Here is a 19,802-nt window from a genome sequence, read left to right as displayed (position 1 = left end):
AAATGAACATGTTTAGAATGTTTAGTGTCTCACTGTAAAAGCTGAAGAAGCTTGTTTAACTCAAATAGAACATTTGAAGTGAGACGTAATTTTATAGGTTAATGAAACATTCATCAGCTTTGGCTTTTCACATACAAGCCAATATCATTTACAGATGACATTAGTTTTACTTTTATATTAATAATTATTTAATTGCCGCTGTTGTTGAGACGTGACCTTTGAGACTTGCAATAGCGAGACAACGTTTGCGTACAACTGGCAAAAGACATTAGACTAAAAGACTACCAGTTGTACCCCGTGTTATGTTTATATAGCGCTATTTTTTTTGTCTGAATGCCAAAAGACTGCAGAGTTCAACAACAAACATAAAAAATAATTATTGAGACAAACCTATATTTCCATAAAAACGTGTAAGTACATGTTTCTTTGAGAGGAACTGTGAAGGAACTGCAGGGATTCATGTAGCTATTTTTTCAGCTATTGAAATGACTGAATGACTTCGGAGTCTTCATTTTGTTTTTTCTATGTTCTGTCTCACAAATCGGCTTTGAATAGTGTATTAAAAGAAACATCATTATCATGTAGGGCTGGGCAATAAAACAATAACGTTATCTATCGCGATAGACGTGATCAATATCAATAGAAAATACGTTCGATATAAGAGGAAAAGTCACGTCACCAGTTTGGCAGTATTGCAGACAGTGTTTCTCATATGCATTCTGCTGGATTTTCAGCACCTCTGCCGCAAAAAAAAAAGAAATGACATTTGTCGCTTTGATATTGTGGGCGAATGGCGAATTTAAGTTGCACACAATGAAAGCACTACACCCTAAGTTATCTTGAAATCAATTATTATTGTCATTACTGCTATTTGTATAATTTCTACAAGTCACCGTTTAAGTTGAGTGACTGAAATCCTCGTCATCCTATTCAAAGGCTGCAACAGGCGACTCATTGAACCGGGGTGAAGTTAGTTTTAGGTTGGATATTCGGTGGATATTCACTCGGGTCCAGCCACGACTTTACTGAGGTTCACCCAGTGTTAGCAGCAAGAGGATGGTCAGCTCACCTCCCAGAGCCTCGCGCTGAATCACTGGAAACTTATTTAGGGACTGTCATTAAATTACTTAGCATAAATATATAATACAAAATGACTGAAGTTTTTTTTCAATATCTTTCATGTCATGTAACCCAGTGACTCCAAACCAGCAGCAGATTGTATGAGTAAACTGGACGAATGAGACACAGCTCTTTTTATTGTACTTTAGTGCTTCCTCTATTTTATATAAATATTAATGTGCAAAAATTATGATTTTTTTCTCAATGACTTTCATGTCATGTGGCTCACTGACTTCTGAAATAGATTCTGTTTAAATAAAAAATCTTTAATAATAAAGAAAATAATGGTAAAAAAGTTCTGTAATGCTAGAGGTTAACATATTTTCAAGCAGCAATGTCAGCGTCTACACTATTTTGTCTCATGTCTTAGATTCTGAAATCCTGAAAATGTTTGTTTTTTTTGTTTTTTTAAATCTCACCAGTAATCACCATTTTAAGGGTTATTTAAAAAGAATTCTCATTTTAAATATATAAAAAAATAATAATAATAATTATCGTGTCGACTGATATGAAACACTTATATCGTGATACATTTTTTCAGCCATATCGCCCAGCCCTATTATCATGATTATGAGCATTTCGTGAAATGTAAAGAGGAAGCACAAATATAAAGGTGTAAAATGTTCCTTTTCAACTTCTGAATCCTCCGTATCTGGTATTCCGACATAAAACTGGGAGGGTGAAGACAGAAATGAGGAGAAATTAACAATCGCACCTTAAATAACTCCACCATGTGCCTTTTAATAATGCTAATTTGCAAAGTGTCACTGTTAACTGTGGAAGCGCTAAAGGAGGAACATTTTGTACCAAGAAAAAGCCATTTCAGAGACTCATTACATTTTCTCATCACACTCTGATGTCTGCACAGAGAACTATACAACCCCTTTCCTTGTCCATTGTCAGCAGCTTTACATATTCGCATTCAGTCTTATTAAGGCTACACGTGGTTATTTTACAGAGATCAACTGGAGCAAAGATAATCACCCACTCCTTTTTCATGGACATTTCTCTGAGGTGTCTGGCTGAGATTATTACTACCGTTTCATAATGTGAGCATTGTGAAGCACTTTGTGGATTTAAGTCACAATGTAGCCTGCATCAGAACAGAAAATACTCATGTTATTCTGAAGGGTTACAAATTAGCGTATGTATTATACCACTAAATCTGAAGGACTTGTGGAAATAAAGTTCATATTTTACCCACCATACCTGCAATTTCAAGGCGTGCATGCTGTACGTTTGCCTTAAAAGCAACATTATCTAACTATTTACCTTTAAACAACACCTATGTAACTTCAGGGAGAGGCTAGGAGACTTGCTTTTAGTCACTGGCGACAGCTTTGCTTAATAAAACTCTGCACAACAGATGCTGAGCAGGACTTCTTAGCATTAGCCAGCATGCTAAGTTATATGACTTGTGTTTTAGCATGTTGTTTGAGGTTTGACTGTGCTAGCAAGCTTGCTAGTTTTTGATCAAAATCAGCCCACTAGGTTTAGCCGTTAGCATGTTATAGCCAGACGTTATCTTCTCAGATAGCGTTTGCTTAGCCTTGCCCGAGCACACGTGTTTCCTTCAGGGCATTCAGGATATAACATTGTTATGATGTGCCGAGTTCCGTCTGAAGTAAGCATGTGACCTTTACATCTGACGACAGAAATCTGGGATTTGAATTTACAATTGTTGTCCTACGCTTTTAAAGGGTGGGGCCCGAATTGCAGAACAGTAGAGTAAAGTAGTTCTTTTTGTTGTTTTTTTGACTAATATAAAAATAAGTAAATAATTGTTCAAATTAATAACTGGATGACTGACAGATTGCTGATTGCCATGGGTTATTTGAAATGCTCTCAGTTGTTTTGACATATCTTTGTCATATCAGAGCTGCAAAACTGGCATCAGGCAGACAATATGAGAGCTCACCGACCATGTGAGGACAAACAGCTGGTTACCACAACTAGGGACTTTTCAATTTCAATTTCAGGTTTCAAACTTGAGGTTTTCGGTCAAGATTAAGGAATGGGTATGGCAGTGGTTCAGGTTAAGGTTACATAAAGTCTCCATGGAAGTAATGACGTCAGCAATGTGTTCCCCAAGAGGCAAGAAGAGGTGTGTGTGTCCTGCTGTCAAACTCACAGTGAACGGCATAATCAGCATCAACCGAGGACCACCTAATCCTTGCTTGATTACCTGCCTCAAGTAGCCCACTTTTCACATGGACAGAGAGCCTAATGTACACAAGAATGAAGGCTCTTGTGCAGCGTCGCTGTGTGTATTTGTGTGCCCTGTTACATCTCTTCGTTCTCAATCTCACAAGCACTTTGGTTTTGAAGAGGGCCAGTGCAGCTGAAGGCAATGTCATTGGATTTGGGGTGAAGACGAGGTGAGAGACGTGATCGTTCGGCCGCATAAATGAATACATCACAGCCAGGGTTTGGTTTCGGTACCCAGTTTCTAATTTGGATGTGGTTCCAAGTTGGTAAGATACCTGGATTCATTAAGATGTGAGTCTTAATTAAGCTATAATGAAACTGCCTGACAAACTGACATCATCCTCTTTATCAGCAAAGTACAGGCTGCAGAAAAATCTGGTACTACTCTAGCTAAACAACCAATATGTAGTGTATTTGGTGAAGCTTAAAGGTGCACTATGTTGTTTTCAGGTACAAATTTTAATCATAAGAGAAATATCTAAACTGAATAAACATACCGACCTTAAAGGATGTGGCAGACCCTGCCACCTTTAAACAGTGTTCTGAGGACCTTACTTTCCTCTGAGAACAGCTTGTTTATTCAGTTATGGAAAAAATAAATATTTCTGAATTTGTATTACCTCATTAATAGTGTAAACATTAAGATTCTAACTTTGAATTCCATCTCCAAAACCACATAGTGCCCCTTTAACTTTGAGTTATTATGCTTTTGAGTTTAAATACACAATTAAATACAAACTACTGATAATTAAAACATTTTAGCAGATTTGATAGGTTTCTTTTGTTTGTTTTTATATAATCTAACCTAAACCCAAAAGATGGCCATCTACACTGCTATGTATATTAAAGTCATGTTTTTCATCACAGGTGAAATTCACGGCTGTAACTAAAAGCACAGTGAGTTGCTTAGAGGGTATTGAGAGCGTGATGGTTAAACAAAGTGGTGAAAGCAGGGCGTTACCAGGAAAGACCTTGTGCACTCAATCAGGTTTCTTTGCAAGAATAAAGGTTAACATAGTAATCACACCAGCCAAACAGTTCCTCTTTCCTATATTTGATCTTGTATTTTCGGTAAATGTTGAAATTGTTGCACACGGATGTGTTTCTTACATATATCCAATTTCCATCTGAAATCCCCCTAGAGCCCTTTGTTGATTACCTCTTCCTGCTGTAGCAAAGAGAGTAGAGCGGCATTGAGCGAGGATGAACCGTGCATTTCCTAATCCTTATTTATGCAGCAGGGGTTGGTGAAGCACTTAACCCGCTTCATATTCGAACACTAACACACATTCACACACCTGGGAGCTACAGTCGTTTGTTGTGGCCTACGGCTCTGGATGGACGACACATCTGAAGAGCATGTCCGGTCTTTTAGGAGAATCAGAAAGTCAGTAAGTCTAAAAGTTTATTTTGACTCTTCTGGGGATATTAAACACATCAATCTCTCAATCACATCAACATCAATCTCCCAATCCCGTCGTGTGTGAGACACATGAGAAAAAATGTCGGATCTTGAATAAGAAAAGTGAAGAAAGAAGCCATAAACCACTATGGATTGCCATCCAATTGCTAAAAAACCTATTGGTATGTAGTTTAATAATATTCGAAAAAACACACTTGGATACGTCGATCCGTCTTTTTATCCGGATGCACATCAAAAAGTAATGGGGTCTATTTTGGGCCAAGACCCATTTTTCATCCAAGTTCTGTTGAAATCCATTCCGTAGTTTTTGTGTAATCCTGCTCACAAACAAACGAACACACAGACATGGGTGAAAACATAACCTCCTTGGCGTATATGGGGATATTGCACTTGGCTATATTTCGATTTCAATAATATCTGTATTAATTGTGCATCCCTAGATAACATGCAACATGGAGAGTTCCTAGATAGAACTAGGCTCTAAGAAAGGTTTGGATGCAGTACAGGAACAGTTTTGACATTCGAGTTTTGAGACTTAGATGAGAGGACCATGTACAATAATTATGAAGCTACCATCAACAGCTGGTTAGTTTATTTTAGCAGAAAGACGGGAAATAAGATTGAACAACTATACTGGCTTCACCCAAAGGTAACAACATCCACCTAACTAAACCGCTTAACCAATTAATATCTTATTTATGGTACATGTTATATTGTTTCAGTAACATTTTTACAATTTTTTATGTGAGCAATACTGACTTACTGACTGACACACCGTTTCCACCACTGCTGACAGATTCATGTTAGATTGTTATCCAAGCATCTCAGGCTTGTGCTGCTTCTATTTTTTTCATCTTAATGTTGCCAATAGATACATGTACTATGTTTCTGAATGTTAATCAAGGTTTAGGAATTTTATCCAGAAAATGAGAAACATGAAATGTCAAGTGTAAATGTAGCCTATGTCTCTGAGACATGGGGTGAAAGGGCTAATCTGGAATAATCCATCATTCACTTAAGGGGGTTGCCAGGTATGTGATTAAGGGGACGAGGGGACTGGCAGGGTGCAGACAGCCCCATTTACTGCCTGGGCTGACAGTGGTCAGAAACATTTAGGAAAAAACAACCAATGGACAGGCGAGCAAGAGAGCAAAAACAAGCAAAGAACACAAAAAGAAACTCAAGTATATACAAATTTAGCTTATGTCTAAATGTGGTCTTCCTTCACTGGGGTTGTCCACACACACACACACACACACACACACACACACGCTCCTCCTGTACGCAGCAACTAGCTCTGGTGGGGGTGACATATCCCAGCATGCAGCTGGACCCTCTTGGGGGAGCAGTCGGCGTCATTTATAATTAAGTGGTGACGACTTATGAAAATAAATAAGTTATATTCAGTTACACACGGATGTGCGCGGCGCGTCCAGGAGCCATGACATTTACGAGGCTGTCTACAGTAATGAATACTCTATTATGGGACGGGATGGAGGAGGCTGGAGAGTGAGGGAGACGCGTGGGGAGGGTGAGCGCTGCAGAGCTTTCGGTAGATGAAGGGAGCTGAAGGAGGTATCAAACTGAGACTAATATCTATTGTCTTGCAAGTGCAAACAAACAGAGAGCTGTTTTTATCAACAGCCATTTCCCCACAATCTCTGAGTTAGCCCTCTCAGATCACTGATTTGGTTTTACACCACAATTAATGCACACGATTGAGTCTCATAACACTCAACCACCCTGTCTGAGTAGCGGCAGACAGCTCTTTTACAGGCTTTGAGAGACTATACACTACCTGGTCAGCAGACAGATAAAGAGTTACCAGCTGGCTGGTAAGAAAGGATGACATCAGACAGAGCCAGATATTTTCCTCAAGGGTTGCTGGAGAGCAAGACAGAGCTGAAAGCAATGATTATTGGACTTGCATTCATCGGGTGGACAAACAACATGACTCCAACTGAATCAAAATGTTGATCTGTGTCCACTTCTTAACATGTCACTGTTAACTGTAACTAACTGGTATGTAAAAGATCGCAATTTCATGTTTATATTTAATATAGCAATGGCCATTAAGAAATAATGGTTTGAGTTCAGATAGCCTTGCTCTTCCTCATCCCTTGTTTTTGCATACTTAAGTTACATACTGAACGTACTTATTTTAGCCGAAAACATCGACCTTTTCCTAAAAAAGTATTGCTGGTGTCTCAAAGAATGAAATCTTAAAGCGGAAACAGACAACTTTCCCACCTTCCAAGCAGGATTATTTTTGCCACTACTGTTGCAAAGACAGCTGCATGAAGTCTAACTCAACAACACAGGACAAAACATGAGTTTATTCATTATTTAGTTAATAATGGGGACATGAAAGCAGACATAAATGGTGCCAGGCTGCCAGCCTCCCAAGAGGTTTTGTGCCTAGTGGCTGGCAAAATAGCTTTGTGGAAACATGGTTTATAAGGAGCCAATTTAAATGCAGATGGTGTCATTATTCATTACATTGAGCAATTAACAATTACTTCATAATGACACATGAAGGCAAAAAATGCTGTCTGTTGGCAGTTTAACCAAAATCCAGCATCTGACAAACCTCACTCCCTGGCTATTTTACACTGAATGACCTACAGCACTGTATGTTAGTTATCAGAAAAAAAGACTGAGTGGCTGCTGAAGTTGTCAAAAGGAAGCTTGACTAAAGAAATTCTACTGACGGAAAATCTAAGGAAGAGGAAGAAAGTGCAGCACTGCCCACACTGCTTGACTGACAGGAGATTTTTCTATGGAGCTCTGTGTGGAGACACCCAGCAATTAACGCTTAATACCAGAGACAGACTGCATAAACAAGAAGAATATAACTATTTTGAGGATAAATGTTGTTCAAAAAGGAGACGACAATAAAACATTGGTTCGAAAAATAGATGGTATTTTCCTCAAATGAAATACTACACCCACTCCACTACTACATCACCGGATGTCGATTATGTTGGTGTCGTACCACTACATTAGGCTGCAGTGGGCCATCGCAACAAGACAACAACTACTGCTGATGAGCAATGCCTCAGCTTTAAAGTACGACACACCTGAAGAAGACGGGCCAGTTTCTGAAACTTGATGATTTATTAGAAGAGGGTACTTTCACGCATTTTTTTTTTTAACATGGTGGGCAATCCCCAACTGCACCACGTTAATGTTTTTTAATTCACATTTCGTGCCAGATTTGTCTTTCCAAAGCAGTTTGAGAGTCAGACTAGTTTCACTCTGATTAAAAACCCAACTTAACCTCTTATCCGGAGATTTGAGAGCACAGTAAGTGGTGTCATGACACAAAAGGTCAACAGCGGGTTTTCAACCAAATGCTACCAAATACTGAACAGCTGATATCACTGAGTTGCATCCCTTAGACTAAAGGAAAAGGAAGAATTCAGTTTAAGTGGCACTGTGTAGTTTTTGAGGAGTAATTCAAACTCAGAATTTTAATATTTACAATATTGACAAGGTAATAACACAAAGCCTTTTCTTTGACTGAATAAGCAAGCTGTCATCAGAGAAAAATAAGGTCCCAGAACACTGTTTGAAGCCAGATAGGTGGCAGGGTCCGCCACATGTAAACAAAGTTAAACAGTATGAAATTGTGTCGTCCTTTAAGGTCACTTTGTTTATTCAGTTTATTCAGTCATGGGAAAAAGGGGTTGTTTGTTTGTTGTGGATAAATAAATCAGTCAATAAAGATCTTTTTCATCTGATTACATTTCTGTCCCCAAAACTACATAATGCGCCTTTACATGACCCGCTAACATTGCTGTCGAAAGTCCTTGGGAGAATTAATTTTGTCATGTTGATCAACAATCTTACTGTCTACTTGAAAGTTCAGTTGACCAAAATAACCAAAGAATTGAACATATTGTACCACTAGAGTCTAGCGTTATAAAGCCATGCAACGTTCTACAGTGTTATAAACTGTATACACATAGCATTTAGTTGACGCTGTCCATATTGTTAATTTTTTTTTGTTAATAAAAAGTCTTTGTCTTTTTTTTTTTTTTTTTTTAAGGCTATGAGAAAAGCAAACAAAATTCATGTCACCTCCACTGGATTGGGACGGTAGCAGATATCTCAAAGACTAGGCAAATTCAAAATGACGAGTATAGCATTAAGGTTTGCGACATAGCTGGAAAACTGTTGGAGGGGTAAAAAATGGGATGACAACTTTGATATCAGATCTGAATCACTTGTGAGGCAAATATGTTTGGCCTGGACGTGGTGTCAGAGGAAAGGCCATGTTTAAATCAGAAGGGTTTTTATTCCATACAGTGACCATTTTAGGACTGGCTCAGACAGATCAGCTCTCTATTGCCAGACTTGGCTGAATTTTGCCACAGGGATCAATGTTAGCATTCTACATTTGCACTAATCTGAATGTGCTTTTGTGGCTTATGAGAGGTGGACAATTGTTTAAAGGGTTTTGACCTACATGTGGTGCTAGATGAAAAAGATGGGAATCAACAAAGTGAGTCAGTCATCCACAGTGAAAGAGAAAATGTCAAAAATCAGGATAATGTGCCTTAAACCTTCTAAACTAATAAAGTGACACATATACCAGCCGACATCTCTCAGGGGTCGATAAGCAGTGGGGTTTCAGGAGGGCCTTGGGACAGAAACCAGCTCCCCCAGGCGAATAAAAATCTATTGCTTCTTATTATTAAGATAAATCAGATCATGTTTCCCAAACTGGGGCATAAGAGTGGGACAAACTCTACTAGATGTGCCTGACCTGAGACTAATAATCATGTCACATGACAGAAATGCAGTCTGGGTATGCTCACTATCGCTAACTTGACTGGGTGTTACAGACCTGAGGAAAAGTAGGTGTGTTGTTTTAGCTTAATTGCTTTGGTCAACTCATTTTAGATTCTGAACTTTTACAGCAGTCCTTTATTCATATATGTCTGTCCAAGCTGTTTTTTTTTCTCTTCTGCCTCATTCTCTTATTGAGCTTTTTCACACAAGCACTAGTATTCTCAATCTTAGTCTTTTTCTGGTTTGGTTCATATTTTTGACATATGATGTTTGTATTATATATATCATACAGGTTTCTGATCATCTGGCGCTGTGATGAAACGCTTCAACTCCTCAAGTCACTCAAGTCTCAGCCCAAGCACACTTCGGTTTAAGCCTTTATAAGGGGCCAATCAATAAGGTTTTTTTCCTGGGACGATACCAATCACTACTAATCAAGGAGACCGTTTACCAATATTTTTGTCATTCATACTTGCACGCAGAATACAAATATTACACAGCAAGAAAGCGACATCACTTTTTTTTCTGTACGAAGTTGATTTTTCAGAGCTTTCGCAACGTGAATGAAGGCATCAACCAATCATGTTGTGCAAAAGGGATGTCACTTCACAGTTTATGAGAATGTCGGACCTTTGATTGTTTACGTTTGTCAGCACCTTGTATTGTATGACAAAGGACTCAAACTTATGAAGAAAGTATGACAAAGGTGAAATGGGATGAGTGACCTCTCTGCTGTAACTGCTGTTGTTATATCCACCTGCGCTCCCCTCAAATCCACAAGATTACCTCGATAAAAACAGTAATTTTCCCTTCAAAAATTTGGTCCTGATCGACTGCAACCTCGATCGGTGCGCTAGTTTGGAACTTTGGTGTTTTACTGTAGTAATACGTCACCACAGACCATACAGCCCCAGGACAGTCAGCTCTGCTAAAGCTCTGCAGGGTCTCCTTTTACAGGAAGCTGAGCAATTTTGTTTGGTATTACAAATTAGTTTATTATTTATGTTGTTTATTTCGGGCATGTCAATTCATAAACATCACATTTCATCATTGTTCAAATAATACAATACACATGGCCGAAAGGGAAAAGCGGGAGAAGCCAAAGCTTATCAAGTCCCGCCCCAATTACCCACAGGATAAAATCTTCATCCTGATCTTTTCTTGTCATTTGCATTTTACATTTTCTTTTCTCTTTTTTTTTTTTTTTTCAACTTCTTTTGTTATGACCTTTGACAAAACATATTACAGCAGTAGCATACAGAGCTGAATTCAAGCTCTAGACAGTACATACAGATTACATGTGTGTCTACTGTTGTGTGCCGATTTATAATAACTCTATAACATTCAAAGGGACGATTGCTAGTCGTAGTAATTCAGGAGAACTACAGAATAAATGAATTAAAGGACATTTCTACAGTAGCAACGCCATCGCTCATGTCCTGTTTTATGAACCCCGGGGAGGCCAATCAAATCTCCTCCTTCCGCTCTGAAAGCCTGCCCGGCAATCGGAGGCCAGAGGCAAGCCAGTGACAAATCATCTCCTGTATCTGGAGTCTGTCTCTGTCTCCTAAAGACACTGAGGGATTTGTCTCCATCTTCTCCTTTATGCCCGGATGACAAGTTGTCATTTCAGGCTAGCAGGTGGCCTTTTGTCTGTGATGATCTATTGATTTTCTCCTCGCCTCCTCTGGCTTGACTTTTCATTCTCCCACTCGTCGCTGTTGTTCTCCCCCACATTATCGCCTGGAGAGAAGGTGGGACCAACAGCTGCAGGCAGCGAAGAGGTAAAAAAAGACGCAGAGAAAGAAAGGTGGACGGGAAGACGGAGTTCCACTTCAGGTGTTCTCCTCTGTGACAAATCTAATGTGGATATCCAAGTAGGCTACATGACCATGGGGAGACTCAAATATGGGCTTCGCAAAAAACACTGCACAGGGACAAGAGCAGGACTCTCACCTTGACACTAACACAGGATCTGGGGAATACAACTATTTTCTGGCCCATGTGAAGCTCAACTGAACTGTTACAGGACATTGATACCTCGTTGAGCTCAGCTAAATTGTATGCTATAAGTCCCCATTCCTGAATGACAAAAAGGTAGAAGTTGAGGTTTGGGTTAAAATAACCAACATCACCAACAACTGTTGACAGGATGCAGGATTTAGTATGATGTGTTCGCTCTTACCTGGAGGCCCATGTAGTTTGGCTTTTTTCACTGAAAAGGAAAAGAGAGAAGACAGATTAGACACAAGGTAAGTATACACCATTCTACCCCTTCATGAAAATTAAATCTCTGAAGAAAATTGTATCTGGAATTGTTTGAAACTATTCATGGGTCTGTAGCAGAGGGTGGACTGACGTGATGACACAACCCTTATCACAGACAGTGAACCAGAGCCGTTGAATCAGAATCATTTTCTGCCCACGAGCCGACTTCATCACGGGGTTTCTGGTCGAATCTTTTCACTTGACCTCTTCCAACAAATACTGAGGGATTGTCCATGCCTTTAGCTAACAGGGTAATTGTCCATTTAAGTTCCAGAAGTGGTGATCTAACTGGTGGATGGAGGATGGAACCCAAAATAAAGATAATCTTGCTCTTTGTCTGTTTGAACGCTTATTGCCTCTCGTAGTATTTCAGCACTGGAAGTTTGTTTCTTATTGCCAGAAAGCTGTCAAAAACCCCTGCCCCTTCAAATACACAGCAGGCATTGTCTCTAATAACACTGTTGACTGCTGCATTGAACTGCTGGAACACAGCCATCAATAATGATGATAGTAGCACCTGCGCTTCTCCTGCCGTCTGCTGCGAGAGACACATTTTCTTTGTGGTATATACTTCATTCAAATATTTTTCTCCTATAAAGATGGGCATTCCATGACCAGAAGAAGTTTGAACCCACTTCTATATCAAATGTCTTTTTGACTAGCACTGCAATTAGATAACAAAGTAGTTCTATGCCTCAGGAACTGGCAAAAAAGTCCACAAAGATATGGTGAAAAATGTGTAAAAATGAAGGAATCTTTGAAGAATAACTTTAAACATTAGCAGTAGGGCTGGGCGATATGGACTAATAGTCATATCCCGATATATTTAGGCTGAATATCGATATACGATATATATCCCGATATTTTTATGGAAAGTGAGAGCAAATGTTCAGTCAAAGTCAAAGCCAAATATGACATGTGGGTGGGAATTTCGTCATTTTAGGGGCAAGTCCATTTGGCCTTCACTTTGTTTTTTGTCAGGGGCACCAAGGCCACTGAATAAAATTTGTTGATTTACCTTTCAGACTGATACCATAATATCCTAATTTATAATAAGACATGGATTATGTATTTAAACATTTTTTTAAATACCAATATCAAGTTAATGTTACATTACAAAACAGTTTTTTTTAAGTAGGGTTAGGGTGAGGTGAGTTTTGCGACACTACACTGAATATTAGTGTCATTGAATATTTCTCCCAAATAGAAATTCCTCAAAATTATGGCAAAGCACATTTTTTCCAAACAAAAAAAATGTAGAATAACCAGCAGGAGACCACTGATGTGTGGAGTGATTTTGGTGACACTACACTCTGAATAATAGTGAAGTTATTGAATATTTTTTGTAGTTTCTCTTTTCAGTGTTGCACTTTGTAGACGGTCCCTGCGCCCTCGTCTCACAGACGGCTGATCACAGACCAGAGTTAATGTCCAGACGCTCGTTTTGATTAACATACGGTTGTAGCTCGTTGTCTTCCTTCCTTACTATGGTAGGAAAGAGCCGTCAGTTGTGTTTTAACAAGGTTTCACTTATGAGTTATTGACTGGGAAGGTCGAATCTGTGAATATATTTCCAACTTTACCGGACTAAATCCTACCACATAAGTCAGTTACGTATCACGTCAAAACCGGCTGAGCTCGCTCGCTGTGCTGTAAGTTTCGTTCTTCTGTTTTGAGACGCTGCTGCTGTTTGAGAGGCTTTCACGTGAGATCATCGTGATGATGAGACTCCACCTGCGCGAACCGCGGACTCACTGAAGTAACTGTGAGAGACTACTGTGCACTCAGGTGGCTGTAATTCAAGGCAAGCTCGCTACGCTGTCCGGTGGCTGTGCGATGATTTTTTTTCACGGGGTATCAAGGCAAAAGTGCAGGGCAACGGCGGCCACCAAAGTGTTTGTTGAAGAGTGCCGGAGTGTCTGTTCCAGCCCCTCCCCTCTCTGTGCATGAAGGAGGAGGGGCGGGGGGAGCAGTGCAGAGAAATCCGGGTCAGCGGCTTGCCCGGAGCAAGGATCACAGCGCAAATTTGAACTATATCGATGTATGCGATATGGTCTAATTCCATATCACATTTAAAAAATATATCGATATAAGTTTTATATCGATATATCGCCCAGCCCTAATTAGCAGTGAGACTGCGTGCCTTGAAATGTCAACGTGTGCTGGGCTTTGGGCTAAAAATGACTCACTGATATTGATCAAAAATGCAATTAAGCCCCCAGAAGATATGTTATTGTCATTTTACTATGCAGCAGGATAAAAGTTTATCGGCTTTTTTAGGGATAATTTAGTTATTCAAAATAGGTTTAAATGCATATTGTCACCAAAGGAGATCGATACATTTATCCGATCACAGGCCAAAAGTGTGAGATGTGATGAAAGAGACCAGACAGACAAGAATTCACAAAGAGAGAGAGAGAGAGAGAGGGAGATCATTAACAGGTCATTTGTCTTGGGCTGTCAGCACAGTTTGCCTTGTGTGTCACTCGTGCCAGCTTGGCAGAGGCTCACAGGAAGCCCAGTGGCCTCGTTGATGGAGGTCCAGGTTCTGACAATACCTATGTGAATGGCCTGACGCTGTTAGAGAGACTCACAGTGATGCCACAGAGAGTCACGGAGAAAGGAAAAGTTACAGAGGTGGCCCGCACTGCGAATGTTTTTTCAAGCTACTGATACGGCTGCAGGCAGCAGCTTGACTGCAGGTTGCTGACTGTCACTTTCCTCATAAAGGAGACATTACTCTATAGAGGTGACATTATAGTATAGAACTAAGTATTTATAGGATGTAGTTTAAAATTATAGATCTAGGAGCAATGTGAAAGAAGGGCAGGCCTGAGAGGAAAAGGCAGAAATACAAATCATGGGCAGCACCATGTATTTTCTAACAACAGCAGTTGCAACAGCAATACCACAGATATCTCAAGCTTGTCCTGATCAGAAAAACGACCGTATAGGTCAAAAATTAAGGTAGCTTTTCTTATTTAAGCCGTATTAATTATTACAGCTGGAAAGAAGCAGATGAGGAGCAGTAGTAGGCGTGAAAAATCCATACAGAGAGGAGGTCAGGGACAGACGTTTCATTGTGAAACCAGAAGTCAACAGTGAGTTCTTCGAACTTTTGCATTAAGTGAAGTCATGTACATAAGATAACGTCAGTCACTTAGTTACTGTAAGTGTTGTGGTTCCTAAACCAGGATGTTTTCTATCTGAACTGCAAGTACAATGAAGATATGTCGCTGAAACGCCGCAACACCGTTTTGGAAGACAGTCGACCTATTCGTTCGTTTAGGTATCAGTCAGATAAAGGATCAGTGAGTCAGGCAGACAAGACTAATGTTAACCAAACAATCACTCTATCCCTGCATTCTCTCTGATACTAGGGGATGCAGAGGGGGGATGGATGGCAAGTCATTTCCCATGTATCTCTCCCCTCATTTCCTGTCATCCCTCTGCCATCAGCTGTCTACTACAGGCATAAAACACCCACACAATTATAATATAATATTGTTGATATAGTTGAAACATTTGCGTATCACCTACAAAACACTGAAATGTACCATCATGCTGATTCATTTCCCAGAGGAAACATTTAAAAAGAATAGGGCCCAGGATGTTTCCTGGAGGAAGACCATGGTCAATATCAAATGTCTCTGACAAAAAACTACCTAAACTAACAATAAAAACTTTCTTCCTGACAAGTAAGAGCCAAACCAGTCAAGCCTATCCTGTCCTGCACAATTGATTTTCCTCAACAAAAATACAGATGTTGTTCAGGCATCCTTGCCCACTGCTTGCAAGCTATTCATGCGGCAAAACATGTAAAGTGTGTGAGAGAAAATTTCCAATCCTGTTTAAAATCCCTCACACTAAAAAGACTGTGTCGAGCACTTAGGGACAGACTAAGTGGATACAAATGCTTAACACCTGAATGCTCCCCAGAGAGAAGCTGTGTAAGGACACTGATCTGTTTGAGGCTACTTAATGTTTCTCAGGTGTTATATTTAAAGCATATAGACAGTTTAGTTTCATATTATTTAACCCAGTGGGGCAATTTACTGTATTCAGTTAAGTGGAGAGTAAGGTCAGACTTAGAGTGTGTCATTGAAGCTGCTGGGTATGTTCTGTCTAGCTTTCATTTGTGTTGAGATGTTTTACAAGCCCCATGAGAGCGTTTTGTCTCACCACCATCTGATTTTATGTCATCCTTTATGTTTTATCACTGAACAAATGAGTAAATAACAGGATCCCTCCTGTGCCCGCAGACAGTAAAGCTTCAAGGCAAAAGACAAGCAAACTGCAGTTTACTGTGAGGTCAACAAATTCTCTCCTCTGCAAATAAAAGAAAGACAAGAATGGGTCTGACAAGTAACGATGTCACATCACTCATATGCCACCTGTTGAACTGAATGTGCTGCTCTCAGCTCTCCGCTCAGTCATACATTTCCAAACGACAGCAGACAATGCAAATGACTTGGCTCACGCTTCCTTTTCAGTGGACTAAAATAAACATTTTCTAGGATTTTTAAGAGTTCGACTCTGTGAAATTGCCATTTCACAGACGAGAGATGCCAGCTGCATCACACAACGTATTTTGAGCATCAAGTGGGTTAAACTGGTCACACATCATCCAGTAGCACATCAAAATCAAAAGCACAGAGAGCTGAGAAAAATCACAGATTCTTTATCACTGCTGCAGCTTTTTTTCCATACTGGTCATGTACTGATATACTGTATGAAGAAAATAGAACTGTATAAGCCCTGTTTCTGGCATTCTGTGAGAAGGGAAATCGTTACTAAGGTTTTTACAGGGAAAGTTAGTAATTTGGGGGGTCTTACACAAGTTTTCCCCATTGGTGGGGTTATGGGATGGGGGCCTCCAAACATCCAACACAAATGAGGGATGATTCCTCTTTAAAACAGACTTATACTTATGATTGAACAGTTGCTCACAACTAAAATCTTTCAGCACAGTCACCAGGATATTACCTTAACGTTTCTGCAAAACACAGTAACGTCCAAGGTTAATGTGTACCAAACGTGACATATCACGTTCACAGTATTCGCTTATTGGCCACCTGTTGCAGCAGGAGGTGGAGCGGAAGGTGTTGGCGCTACTACAAACCAAAAGTTTAAGTCGCACTACCTAGAGACATTGCAAGCGGTCTTTGTGAATACCAAAACCGTCTATTTTTCATGGGAAGTTGGACCAACTGCATCAGTGAGCGTGGCGACCAAAGCAGGTACTTAGCAGGTAGGTACCCCTAACCTTAGCCAAATCATGATGCTTTCCTTACTCTGAGTGTTTTTTGTGCCAAAACCAGACCAGATCAAGTGCATTCAGGTGTAGTTTTGTAGCCTGGGAAAAAAATGTCTTCCTTAACATAGCTTGTAAATATGATGTTTTGCAGCTACTTCTCAAATGCTGTCAAACTGGACGATGAAGAATCACCGATATTCATGAAGATTATTTCATCTGTTCTTACTTTTAAATGTGCCTCATGTGTTCTGTACCAGAATTGCTCTTATTTGTGAATAAAAACATAAATTTAATTACATTTTAAGTATTGTCATCTGTTGTGCCTGGTCACATGTCAAATGTATTCAAATGTAAAATCAAATTCTGGGGGTTCAGACACATGAACATGGACATTGCAGTCACTCTGGTACAGAAAGTAGTACAATGGTCAGTGTCACATCCCTCGGAGAGAGTAGGAGGACAAGCCTGATCAGAGGTAGTAAAGCAGGCCACATATTGGACACGTGTCCGCCGGACTGATTGTATGTGAGGATGCGTGCCGCTAGTGACAGAGCGTTTGGCTGGTGGGATAATCCCTCAGCGTTAAAGCCCTAAGCAGGGCTGAAATCTAACAGGCCCTGCTGTATTGTACTGTGGATGAATAACAAAGAGAACATATTGTACATCAAGGAAAGGAAAAACACTTTTGGACTGGCAAGACTTAAGATTTGACCTCATGGAGCATCCAATGCTTTTGGCACTGCTCTAAAGCGATGAGGAGAGCCACGGTGGGTATTAGTGGAGAACAAATGACGCTGATGCTCACGTGATGAGTCCTGGATCGGACTAAACCAGCTGCTGCTGCTGCTGCTGACAATGATGTCATACACATCTGTAGCGTTTCAGCGCGCTCCTGACTCAAATTACGGTTGATTCTATTGACAATACACTGGGCTGTGCCACTGCATAATGTTCCTGTTTCACTTGATAATTGAGGATTTATTGATTGTAATCTTAAATTTGAGTCAAGTATTTTAACTAAGCAGCCTCAACAAGCATGCTAAAGGTCACCGTCGCACTGATTTGCCCAAATGGGATTGCACATGTTTCTCCTTACTTATTGATTTAAATAAATCTTCTGTGTTCGTGCAAGACCTGTCCAATCGATGTGGCTAATGCCATGTCTGACTTTGCTTTAGCGATGTTGCAACGTTCCAACGTATCAATCACGATTGTACATGTAATAAAGTATTCATGACAGGTATGATGAAAGCAAAAAAAAAGCCAAAACTACAAAAAATACTTAAAGGATAATAACCAGCTGTTATCCTTTGAGTAAGTAAAAAGGTGTGCTTGTCCAAAAATAAAGTTTTTTTAAACTTTCAATCAAATAGAGAAGAAAGAGTGATACAACCCTAAATTACTAGTTTGTTACTTGTAGAAATTATGTTAAGTGGACAAAATACTGTTTTGTCATTACAGTGTTTCTGTCAACTAAACTGAAACAACTCAAGTTCATTCGGGAAAGTTACGTTTAAAAGTCGGCTTTCAAGTTTATTAATGTGAGACAGTTCTGTGATTAGATCCACTCACTTTGTAACTTAGACAACATATTGAGCAGATCATGTCCTCTGTCACACTAACTTTGTTCTGCATTGATGTTATTGGAGCTCCAAGAGTGCAAAACCCAAAAAAATGACACCACACGTGAATGCAAGTGTTTGAAACTCAGGTCCACAACAGCAAGCCAATTTTTAGCCTGACTTTGAAGAAGGAATCACAGATCGACAACATCACAAAGCCAAAATGATTATGTCATTTCCACTGTGCACCTTCGACATCCCCCTCTTCATTAGGTTGATGCTCCGACTGCGAACCCTTAATGGCTGCCTCGGTGGCTCTGGTCTGATCTCTTTGAAGTGCCATGTGAAAGTGCAGCTTTGAAGCTCAAGGGTGGAAGTAGTGACGTTTCTGTGCCTCTGAAGCCTCGAGTCAATGTAGAGAGATGACTCTCCAGCTTGTTCAGCGGGAGTCTACATTGATGACACCAGGCCACATACAGTGAGAGCTTCTCACTTTGTCCGTGTCTGAACATTTCAAAGAACCGTTCGGATTAATGATCAAATCTTTGTGTAATGGGTGTTGAACAAGGCAAGATTCCAAACAAGAGGAAGGCAAAGGTGAACACATTTTTTACTTTTACAACTTAGTTATTTAAGTAAAACTCTTTGCAGGTGAGACTATGTGCCAATTTCAGCACAATCCAGCAAGTAGTTATTGGATCAATTAGTTTGCCTCAAAGTGGTGGACTGGCCAACAGAACACCAGACAACCTGTCTGACATTGCTATTCATGAAGCCATGCCACTGTCTTGGTATAAATATACAGAATATAATATAAACATTTTTGGAGATGTCTTCATTACAGTGGTAAATTTGACAAACTACCTGCTGGCTTTTTTAACTTGATGCTGTTGAAGTGTCTCTGACAAAATCCCTACCAGCTAATGTGGACTGTTAATGTCTTGATCTCCCTGTGAAGTAGGTGTGCGAGGGAGAAGGGAATTTCCCTGCAGGTACTAATAAAGTAAAACAGTACTTATCACCTACACTTTAATCCCGCGTTCTTCAATTCATTCTCTCAGGTCCACTGAAACTTCTGCTGAACAGGAGCAGAACATCGGACACGCTCAGCAGGCAGACAGACGTGGACGAGAGCAGTGTCATTACAAGAGGCCAGACGGTGGCTCTA

General features: G+C 40.0%; 1 protein-coding gene across 1 annotated transcript in view; it reads right to left on the bottom strand.

The window, feature by feature from the left end:
* The window catches only part of LOC115581967 (protein unc-13 homolog B-like), a 171,993-nt gene that overhangs the window by 144,621 nt on the left and 7,570 nt on the right, over positions 1 to 19,802 (bottom strand). Inside the window, exon 2 of the mRNA XM_030417580.1 lies at positions 11,733 to 11,762. Coding sequence (XP_030273440.1) covers positions 11,733 to 11,762 — 30 coding nt within the window. The remainder of the gene's footprint in view (positions 1 to 11,732; positions 11,763 to 19,802) is intronic.

The sequence above is a fragment of the Sparus aurata genome, chromosome 5 (assembly GCF_900880675.1).
Source record: "Sparus aurata chromosome 5, fSpaAur1.1, whole genome shotgun sequence".
Taxonomy (NCBI): Eukaryota; Metazoa; Chordata; class Actinopteri; order Spariformes; family Sparidae; genus Sparus; species Sparus aurata.
This window is presented reverse-complemented; position numbering and strand designations above follow the sequence as displayed.